Genomic DNA, 10,792 nt, shown 5'->3' on the forward strand with positions numbered 1-10,792 from the left:
GAAAAGCTCATCATTCTCTCTAGAAAATAGCTAGCTTCTTCTTCAAGCCAAGTTTGGCCATTCCAAGATTCTTCAAGTTGGTCTCCAAGATTCAAACTTTCTTAAGTTTGAGCATATAGGAGGGTAAGATCCTTGGTCCTTTAGTGTTTTTAGTACCTTTTAAGATGTCTTTTTCTAAAGATGAAATCTTTGTTGTCTTTGGTGTGTTTGTGAAGTTGAAGTTGAAGGAGAGCCATAATAGAAACTTGTAAGGGTGTGATAAGTGAAGTTGTAGGCTACAAGAGGTAACCCATGCTTTACAAAATCTATTTTCTTACCTATATGATGATTTCTTGACTTCTACTTGTGATTTTTGCTATGAAATGTGAGTTTTGATGCATTGTCTTGTGAGAATGCATATCTATAGCTTGTTATTAGGGTTCTTGTATGCCATTGTTTGGTTATTTCCTTGATTCAAGTCATGTTGTTGTATTTTGTGAGATTTTGGATGTTTTGGACTTGAATTTAGACTTGGTGTTGAAAATCCCCGAAGGGATTAATTATGGTACAGAGGTGTACCCGCGGGCGGAACGGCGGGTAGTGCACCACCCGCCGTCCCACCCGCGGGGTACAAGTGGGTTGGACAGTGGTACTCGAGGGCGGAACCACGGGTGGAGGTCCACCCGTGGCCCCACCCGCGGGGTACAATGATATTGGTTGTTGGGGATTTGTTCCCCGTGATTCTTTTGACTCGGTAATTGATGTTTTGACTTCCCGATGTTCTTTTGTTGGGTTATTTGAGTGTCTTCTTGATGTTTCGTATGTCTAGAACGTAATGGTAGGAATCCATGTAGGATTTGGTGTCTTGAATCGTGCTAAGTGTTCAACCTTGTGATTCGTTGAACCATGATGAGTCTTGTTTGTTCTTCGGAACTATGTTTGGTTTACCCGTTTGATAAGCATGCTAGTTTGGTGTTGAAATGCTAGTGTGTGTGGTTTGTTCTTTCCTATTGTGGATGATAACTTGTGTTGATCATCGTTGGTGTCGGATTGTAATCCTTCCTTGATTGAGTATGGTTTCATATCTTTGTTGTGATCCATTGATTGATTCCTATGATGATGTGTGTGTTAGATGTACCTGGATTGCACGATTAATGGTATGGGACATTAATCACCAAGGTACAGATGTGGTCCTCGTGGTGGCCATGAAATGATATTATGGAGTTGCGAATTGCGCTTCAGGCTCATGTGATTGGTGGTTGTGTGATTGAAATGAACGGTACCCTCGTGTACTTTGAAATTGGTGGAATTGCTGGAGATTGTCGGAGTGGGGACGACGGTCCTCGGAGGCATAAGGTTGGACTTTGGAGTACAGGGGCCCTGGAGGTAAAGGTTGGAACTAGTTATAAGATTGGGGATAGCCATAAGGTCGGAACCGGGCATAAGTATGGAACATGGTATTTGTAACATGGGACATGTAGTGTCACGGTAGCATATGTTGGCAATGTGTGTTTGTCTATCCTTTTCTACTGAGCACGTCGAGTGGTATTCTACTTTGTGATCAGTAGAATACACCTCGAGTTGTACTTGTGTTGTTGTCGTTCTTGTCTTGATGTTGACTTGGGATGTTGATTCCCGTTGTCCTTGTTGAGAGTGAAATAGAGTCTTTGTAGTTGACTTCTCTCTATGATTTTGAACTGATATATACTGTATTCCGTTTCAAAAATGATTTTGTATTAAACTATCTATATATGCTATTGAACGCGTATTGATGGGTTACCAGCATTATTCGCTGACCAGGCGTCGTCCCCTTTCTTTATGTGCTTTACAGGTCCTGAGTAGATGGCGAGAGCATTAGTCGTGGATAGTTTAGATCCCCTGAACAGTATAGTTAGTGCTTTGGCCTGTGTGCCACAGATGTTGAACATACTAGATGGATGGTTTTAGACTTTGCATGTGCGTTCACGTTGGGGTGAACGTGGCATAACACTCCTTGGTTTTTCCCGTTATTATATTAGACTTCCGCTTGTGCTTATGTTTTATGATTTATGTTGGTTAGTTTACCTTGCGTAATTAAGTTTAAAATGGCATGAAAATCGGGGGTGTTACAAGACCATTAAAACATATTAGATGGATGCACATGATGTGTTCTCACGTTCTCACCTAAGCACATGTTCTCATATGATCATATATATATATATATATATATATATATATATATATATATATCACGGTTGCAGTAGGCGCTAGGCGTTAGTCGGGCGCCCGGGCAGAGCCTAGCGCCTAGGCGGGCACCCAAAAAATAGTGGAAAACTTACAGTTTGACAATTTTAATGAGGATGTTTTCAACATTCAATCAAATAACACATCCAAATACTTTCAAAAAAAAAAAAATAACACATCCAAATAAATGAAATAATGATAATTCATAAGTCATAACATCAAAATAATATTAAAAAATAAAAATACTCAAATATTTCAATTATCCAAAAATTCAAAGTATCAAACTAGTCTACGGACGGCTAGACCGGACAAAATCGGAAGAAATCGACTGACTCGGCCGAGTTGGCCGACTAGGCCGATTTTGACCGATTATGACCGATTTCGCCGCCTAGCCAGCCACCTAGGCGCCCGGTCGATTTTTGGGCGCCTAATAGTGAAAGCGGAACGGGCTAGGGGCGCCTGGCGCCGCCTAAGCCGATTTTTACAACAGTGATATATATATATATATATATATATATATATATATATATATATATATATATATATATATATATATATATATATATATATTCATAATTCTTTTTTTTTATTAATACCAATAATGGTCATCGACTATGATGATTTTTCTTAATTTCGTCATAAACGACTTTGGTGACATAATGTAGTTCCAGACTTTTGTGTTTTTGCTCAATTTAATCTATCTGTTTGTTATTTCATCCATTTGGTATTAAATATATGGACAATTCAGAAATTTCAATATTGACATCTCTTTCCTCTTAGACATGCGAAGTGTGAAATCACTATTTTTTTTTACGAATTACTCTCAAAATTACTCTTAAACCTGCGAATATAAAATTTGTTTCGTATGTTAGGATGCATTATGAGAGTAATTTGTAAAAAAAAAAAAAAAAAAAGGGATTTTGCACTTCACAGGACTGAGAGTAAAGAGATGTCAATTTTTAAATGACTGAATTGTCCATTAATTTAACATCATTTTGAAAGAATAATAAACAGAAAATTAAATTGAGCAACATACAAAAATTTGAAACTACATTACGTCACAAAAAACGTTTAGGAGGAAATTGAAAAAAATAATTATAGTCGAGGATTATTAACTCATTCCTTTTTTGTTTCTTCCTAAATCCAACTAGTCGACGCTCTGCTCCTCTTTCGCCTGTCTTCTCAACGTTACGCAGCCCGCAGCCCTTTTTTCTTTTCCATTGCTTCCTCAGCTCCTGCCTCCACGCCCCAGCCAGCAGCTCCATCAGTCCATCAGAACTCTTCATCGAAGATTTGCAGATCCGCGGCCCATTACTCCACGCCTCCACCGACCACCGTCGTCCGGCTATTCTCCTCCGTGGCTCCGTCTGTTCACCATTCGTCCACCATTATAGATTTATAGCCTCAGGTAGTCAGGTTCGAACCAATCTTCATTATTCATCAATTCTCTTATTTAGTTTGCCCTAATGGCTAATTCCATAAAAATGGTGATTGATAAATCCTAATTCCCTAAATTTTCAATTAGTTTGCCCTAACCTTTTTTTAAATGTATTTTCGTATTGTATTTGTATGTATATTGTCTGTATTAGTGTATTCTGTAAGACTGTAACTCTGTGGTAGTGTATTCTGTAACACATGTTTGATATCCGTATGTATTATAACCAATTATTCATAACAATAGGGATTAGCAGAATAGCTAAATCTCAATCTGCTTCATGGTGAAGTGTGAACCGCCCATTTAGTGATGAGAAGTTTATAACAAAAAATAACCTTAGCTTGCTAGCTTGTTGTAAAAATTGAACTCCGGCCAGTAAATATATGAATATATGTGTGCAGTCCATTATGGCGGTCATTCATCCAAGCGTTTAATTATGTTTAACCAGTGCTTTAATTCTGTTGTATTCTTGTATTGCTCCCACTGGTTGCCTGGTTTGTCTAGTTTTATGTTTATGGCACTAGTTGAGTGTTGAGTGTTGCACTATTGTGTTCATGTGTTGCATTGCTTTAATTAACAGTACACTGTTTGCCCAGTTTTTATTAAGCATTGTTGGAGTTATTTTGGATTTGGAATTATTTACTACTGCACATTAGAATTTGGTTATAGTAATTGGTTCCTTTCTTATGTTTTAGCGTTGTTTATGCATCTATCTTATTCGAAAACTGTATTCTATTTTGGATTGAGACATTGTATGGTTGGTTTGCTTATTGGTTTGTCTAATGCTTAAAACGATTGCCAAACAGCGCTTCTTCGTCTCTCGGACAATAGCTTCCCAAAGATGAAGAAAAGGCACAAGTCTGTTGCCGTCTTCGACGCGGGGGCCACCGCTGTCGAAGCTACTGACCTGAAAGCACTAATTCACGAGAGCAGCGTCTTCTTTGACAAGTTGGTAAATCTCATCCCACCCAGATTCTACCTACCAAGTGAGGACTCCAAGCCATGGTTTCAAGGCTTGTCCAAAGCCAAAAAGGCCTCTTTCAAACGACAGTCCAGGGAGAACATCAAACTCGCCCGCCGTAACCGCCTCGACCCGGAGAAGAAGATTGCCCAATCCTCAACTCTCGACCTCCTCAAAGAGTCCATCGAGAAGCAGAAAATTGTGGAACTATCGAGTGGGAATACGGATGATTCTGACAAAGATAAACCTGGCGAAGATGATGTTAACGAGAATGCTGATGATCGTTCGGTTACCTACGAAGAGTTGCGGCAGAGGCTCCGGAGGAAAATCGAAGCCCTTCGTGGTAACCGAGGGGCTGGTGAGAGATCAGAGAGGAAAGGGAGTGGCAAAGATGGAGATTTGGTGAACTCAGAAGGGAAGAAGCGAAAGAGGAATAGTGACGGAGGTGGACATAGTGAAAAGACGGGCAATGAGGCAAATCCGGAGAATGTTCTGAGTGAAGTTGAATTTGGGAAAGTAAAGATTGGAGACGATGACAAGCAGGGGAAGAAGAAGAAGAAGAAGATGTCAAAAGCTAAAGAACTGGAGAGGTTGAAGAGGTTGGAAGAGGTAAAGAAGGAGAATCCAAAGGTGGCAGAGAAACAGTCGTGGAAAGCTGCAGCAGATAGGGCAATGGGGGTGAAGGTCCACGATAATCCCAGGCTTTTGAAAGAGAGTATGAAGAGGGAAAAGAAAAGAAAAGAGAAGAGCACTGAAAAATGGAAGGAAAGGGTGGAGAGTAGGGAGAAATCGAAGGGGGAGAGACAACAGAAGAGGAGGGAGAACATTTCAGGGAGAATCCATGAGAAGAAAATGAGGAAAATAGCTAAAAGGGAGAAGAAGCTTATGAGGCCTGGATTCGAGGGGCGGAAACAGGAATTCATTACCAAGGATTGAAGTTAATGTGCTTATTTAGCATTCTCACAATATAATACCCTTGTGTTCTCGATAAAATGGCTTCATGCTATTTTGGATTTGAACTTTGCTTTTCATTATGAACTATGTTTGTGTTAGTGTAACCTTTATGCAACTTGGTTTTTAATTTTTGTCTGAATGTTACTTCATGCTAGTTTTGATGAAAGAAATACATGACAATTGGTGCCTAAGGCTCAAATATTTGCTATTGGTTCCCTAGTTTTTGAGTTCTAGGTTTTAATGTGTTGAGGATGCTGGTTTATGATATTTGTTAATTGGAATGTTTGATATGGCTGATACATTGCTTAGAACATTTTACTTTGAGAGCATATGCAGATTTTCTTTTGGTTTTGGTTTGTCTTGCAACTTTAGGGAATGATTTATAATGGTTTTTGGATTTAAAAGCTTGCTTTGGTTTGTCATTTTATAGGCTTGCTTCTTTTTCACATATATAAGAAATTGGATTTGGTATTTCACATTTTACACTTTGTGCTCAGATGGCACCTCTGTGACTCCCGTATATAACAGATACTACCGTGTAATAGAGTTCGTAGTATTCAAAAGAAAAAGAACACTGAGTGTGCTTACTAATGAGATAAACATTTTCATTTTCTAAAAAATTGAAAAAATTAGATAAAAGGAAAACACAGAAGAAAATATGTTTATTTGTACATTTGGTGACTGCATATTGTTTTTGCCTGAGTGCAACAATCATTTTCCCACATAAAAACAGCTTGACCTTAATTCACACAAACCCATGGCTCCAATCTTCTTCAACTTATTAGTAGATAAATGACAAGTTATAAACATCTAAAGATAAACAAATTGTTGATCACAGTCAACAAGCTAAACTCTTTAAACCATATAAAACAAATAAATATATATGGATTGCAAGACAACTAGATTTTGGCCCCAAGGAGGGTCATCAAGAAATCTTTGTAGTCCCCAGAAGTGTCATCTTCAACTGCATAGTCAAGACTGGTTTTGTACATAATGTTGTATTCTCCTCTCACTTTCATCATATCAATTTCAGCCCGCATTACAATAGCCCGTGTGAGAGAATTCTCGTCAGTTCCAAACCCAACCACCGAGTCTTTAACAACCTGAAACGTAAGAGATGATGAAACGGAAAAATTTGTGAACCCTAAGGCTGCAGCACGCTAAAGGGGAAAGCGGAGAAAGATCAACAAATTTTGTCGGGTGGAGGCTTGAAGGGCCAAATCTAGCACCAGGTGGCTAGGGGATTGTTGGGCGGAGGCCTGAAGGGCAAAGTCCAGCACCCTGCCTGCCTTTCAAAAATGTGGCGCTCCCGAATAACAGAAGACCACTTGAACTCTAGAGAAATAGAACATTTGTTACCTCGGCAAAATGTTTCTCTGGAGATTGTATGCAGCGGATAATCACCTTTAAGATGGATTCCAATAGGCCCCTGCCCCAACTCTTGGCTATGTCCTGCTAGTAGGAGTGGGATTCATCAATGTGGGTAGGATAGGTTTCGAAGATAGAAACAGTTGAAAACAAAGCAGAGATTGAAGAGAAAGCAATCCCGAGGGTTAAATAAACAACCTTATCAATGGAGTATCCATAATTTTGTTTATAACACTCGAAACAAGCCCCGAGCTGATAAATGTTCCGGGTGCTGAGTATAAACACAAGATCATCACGGTCTAGTTTTTTTGTTCGGATGGATTCACGAAGCTTAGCCGCCTCTAGGTTTGCAATACTATTATCGACCACTTCTTTGTCATATCTGTACGAGCTCACCATATTAACCAGAATCTGTCCAAGATAGGCACAGAATGTCACTTCAAACACGCACAATTCTCTAAACACGAAATAGGAATAGCATGGAAAACTATACGATTACAGACACACGAATGCCTCGTTTTTTACCTTCTGCACAGGCAAAGAGACGTTCTTCGTGATGTCTTCTTCGAGTGAGCAGTCGAAGAGCGAGCAGTATGCTTGCCTCACAGCAATCAGATGGTCGGGAGATGATGCACAGGCTATCTCGACAATCACTTGTAATTCCTTTAAGTTTTTCCTTCTCGACTTCAAAGCCTCGTTTGCCAGCCTTGCATCTCTTTCAGGAGGATCATATGTCCATAGTATCACAGCTTTCTGTCAATCACCAAAAGTAAAAAAAAAATTGATACTTGTAACCCGAAGGCTAACGAGCTCTTATGATCAGATTAAAGCATACACTTTTCCCTGTTAAATAACCAAGATCAAAGCGAGAAAATTGAGCATCAATTCAAGCCACTTTGTAACACCAAGGGTGAGATATCAGACAGTAAAAAAGGGAAAGTGAGACTAGTGACAGTGAAACCTCTCCTATGTTAAATGTTGGTCCTTTTCCCATATTAATCTGGAATTTCAGAAACATAACTATTCCTTTGTACCAAAAAAATCCAGATATACAAGAATATGATCATTCCCTGCATTAAAAGTGAACAACTTTCAACCAAAAGCAGTAATATTCCAAAATTTGCAGATCCCATATAAAGATACAAAACAAAAGGTGCCTGTTAACCATCTTCACTCAGTTATAATTCCTCAACTCTATTCTTCCAATGAGCACTTGAACTTTCACTCCAAAATTAACACATGCTCATCGGAAATTGGCTGAAAATAACCAAGAACAACCAAAGGTGCCTGTTAAATTACTAAAGGGGCCAGACAAGTTGGTGAGACGGTTAACTTAGTGACTACAAGTTTACAAGTTCGACTCCTACTGAAAGCGGTTGTTTGGTCTTTTTAGTATGAGGTGGTCAACTAAGTTCGATTTTCACTGGGAGCGGCCTATTGGTCTTCTTGGTATGAGTAATCTAAGCTAATTTACCTCATTGTGGTCATAGGGTCACAAGGCGGGGTAAACCCTGTGCACACCCCGTACTGAAGTGTGACTGCGAAATATACTGGTCCTGTTTGGTAAAATGTTAGCCTATCCGCCAATTTTAGCTTATTTGACCATTATTAATTGTTTAACTTAGTTAAAATATCAATATAAGTGTTTTGTTAATTAGTTTTTTGTAACTTTAAAATTCAAAAATTCAAAAAGCTACTCAAAGCAAAGAAATTATGCCAAATAGCTAGCTATCAGCTAACAGCTAATTTACCAAATACATTTCTAGAATCAGCTAATGTTATCAACTAGTTATACGCTGTAACTAACCCAATCAGCTAATAGCCATTTACCAACCATGCACTATTCTGAAAGGATCAGCATTGACTGTGTCACTTTAGTAGGCTGTAAAAAGTAAATACTAATAATAGTTTGTAGAGAAATTACCCTGAAATCACCGGAGAGTTCAGAATTGAGGTCATCAATAAGGGATTTATTGTAAAGCTGCTGATATGCTTCTCTGATCTTCTTTCTCTGGCTTGCATTTCTTTGGCCCAGCAACCTTATGATTGCCTTCTCATCAGTTCCCCATCCTAAACAACAAACATAAACTATTTTTGTATTTATACCCAAACCTATACTATATATATATATATATTCCCTGGAAACATAAAGATTTCCATTCTATGTAAAGAAACATAGAAAACCCAGAAAGAGAAAAGGGGAAATGGTGGAGAAAGATGAGACCTTTGAAGGCTTTCATGAGTGTTTCAGAGTCTTCAACTGGGGAAGGAACCACTTCTGGAACTCTGAGAGTACCCATTTCTCTCTTCTTAGAGCTAAGTAAGTTTAGATTAGATTAAAGATTGTTTGTGTTTTAGGTGGAATTGAAGCTCCTCAACAATTTTGATATTTGATAGATAATTGATGATACATACCATGCTGGCATGGAGGACTTGAGATCTGAATAAAAAAAAAAGAAAGGAGAAAATATATTGCCCTTGTCTTTTGGTTGGACGATGATACCCTTGCTGTGTTTTTCCCTTTCCATTTTCAGTCTTTCATTTTCACTTATTTTCCACCAAGGAAAAGGGCCCTCCCCCTCCTTAAAAAAAGTAGTAAATCTTTATGGGATTATATAAAGTGAACAAATCTCTTCTTCCAAAAGGTTGAACCCATCATGATGACTCAACTGAACATGAACCACAGAGGCTAGACCAATGCTCACTGAGGTTGCTCCCACACTGCCGCTGGTGAGACTTGATCCCTGGTCATTCTTCCAAAGTTTCACCTCTATGACCAGTTGAGCTACCCATGTGGGCTAAAGTGAACAAATCTCTTGTGTGTATTGACATTTGGCTCTGTCTGTTAAGTTATTGAATCATCGTAATTTACATCCTCCCAAATACATCCGGTCAGGATGTGAGGAGCCATTGGGATTGAAGATTCAACTTTTGTAAGAAGGAAAAAACATAGTAAATCAATATCACGATGATAAAAAAAAAAATTTAATTTTTTTTTTTTAAAATACAAAAAGGTGTAAATTGTTTTTTTTTTTTTTTTTTTTTTTTTGGGAGCCATTGGGATTGGAGATTCAACTTTTCTAAATGATTTAAAATAGTTCCAGTCATTTAGTCACATTATCTAGTAATCTAATTATAATTGACGATTTTAACCAACTATATTAATGGTTTCGACAATTATCAATTAATGAATTAACTAAAGCATAACCGTTAGCAGCTTATGTTAACAATTTTAACCAACCCTTATATTGGTTTGTAGAAATATGTTTAATAAAATTAGTTATTTATGATTAGTAGTTAATATCTCAAAAGACATATGGACATGTGCATATTTTATAAAAAAAAAATTAATTAATTATATAAAACTAAATTTAACAATATAATGTAGATATTGAAACAAATAAATAAAATGTTTTTAGTTACTAATTATATAATGTTTTATCTATTATTGTAAAACAACAATTTATTAGAATATATTATATTTATAATTTTTTTAAAAAAAAAATAATGGGCTATGTGGCCAATTGGGCATCCCATATCGCCCAATTGTAAAGAAATGGAGCATGAGGCTCCCCTTTTATCTAGAGATGTTAATTATACCTGTATTTGATGGGGAACTCAATTTCCCGTCTTTACGGAGACAGAGATGGGACAAAAATAGGAAATCGGGGATGGGAATGAGGATGGGGATGGGGGCAATTTTGAATTTCCCTCCGGGAACGAGACCGGCGATGGAGAGTACTCTCCCTGCCCCATCTGATATATATATATATATATATATATATATATATATATATATATATATATAGTCATACAACACACACATATGTATTACTTTATATATAATGTATATAATTTTAGAAACATTCTTG

General features: G+C 37.7%; 2 protein-coding genes across 5 annotated transcripts; one reads left to right on the forward strand and one right to left on the reverse strand.

The window, feature by feature from the left end:
• The first annotated feature begins 3,344 nt into the window (after nucleotides 1-3,344).
• On the forward strand, nucleotides 3,345-5,760 carry LOC109148152 (ribosomal RNA-processing protein 14-C-like). Of its 3 annotated transcripts, XM_019295990.1 has the most exons (3): nucleotides 3,345-3,610; nucleotides 4,444-5,555; nucleotides 5,614-5,760. In XM_019295990.1, the coding sequence occupies exon 2, from the start codon at nucleotides 4,479-4,481 to the stop codon at nucleotides 5,532-5,534; it is 1,056 nt and encodes a 351-aa protein (XP_019151535.1). In that variant the 5' UTR covers nucleotides 3,345-3,610; nucleotides 4,444-4,478; the 3' UTR covers nucleotides 5,535-5,555; nucleotides 5,614-5,760. The 3 variants fall into 3 exon arrangements, with proteins under 3 accessions (XP_019151535.1, XP_019151527.1, XP_019151517.1); XM_019295982.1 differs by having other exon boundaries at nucleotides 3,345-3,618; nucleotides 4,444-5,751; XM_019295972.1 differs by having other exon boundaries at nucleotides 4,444-5,751.
• A 428-nt stretch (nucleotides 5,761-6,188) lies between these two features.
• On the reverse strand, nucleotides 6,189-9,369 carry LOC109148175 (annexin D3). 2 transcript variants are annotated; one of them, XM_019296014.1, is made up of 6 exons: nucleotides 9,145-9,369; nucleotides 8,845-9,008; nucleotides 7,446-7,673; nucleotides 7,119-7,331; nucleotides 6,912-7,004; nucleotides 6,189-6,655 (listed from the first exon to the last, which is right to left on the reverse strand). In XM_019296014.1, the coding sequence occupies exons 1-6, from the start codon at nucleotides 9,218-9,220 to the stop codon at nucleotides 6,452-6,454; spliced, it is 978 nt and encodes a 325-aa protein (XP_019151559.1). In that variant the 5' UTR covers nucleotides 9,221-9,369; the 3' UTR covers nucleotides 6,189-6,451. The 2 variants fall into 2 exon arrangements, with proteins under 2 accessions (XP_019151559.1, XP_019151568.1); XM_019296023.1 differs by having other exon boundaries at nucleotides 8,845-8,990; nucleotides 9,145-9,363.
• Between the last annotated feature and the right edge of the window lie 1,423 nt (nucleotides 9,370-10,792).

This window comes from Ipomoea nil, unplaced genomic scaffold (genome assembly GCF_001879475.1).
Source record: "Ipomoea nil cultivar Tokyo-kokei standard unplaced genomic scaffold, Asagao_1.1 scaffold0268, whole genome shotgun sequence".
Lineage (NCBI taxonomy): Eukaryota > Viridiplantae > Streptophyta > Magnoliopsida > Solanales > Convolvulaceae > Ipomoea > Ipomoea nil.

Coding starts and splice junctions, on each gene's coding strand:
- LOC109148175 (XM_019296014.1), bottom strand. CDS start 9,220: ATGGGTACTCTCAGAGTTCCAGAAGTGGTTCCTTCCCCAGTTGAAGAC. Junction 7,332..7,445: donor TCTCTTTGCCTGTGCAGAAG/GTAAAAAACGAG, acceptor TATCTTGGACAG/ATTCTGGTTAATATGGTGAG. Junction 6,656..6,911: donor CAGAGAAACATTTTGCCGAG/GTAACAAATGTT, acceptor CTTACGTTTCAG/GTTGTTAAAGACTCGGTGGT.
- LOC109148152 (XM_019295990.1), top strand. CDS start 4,479: ATGAAGAAAAGGCACAAGTCTGTTGCCGTCTTCGACGCGGGGGCCACC.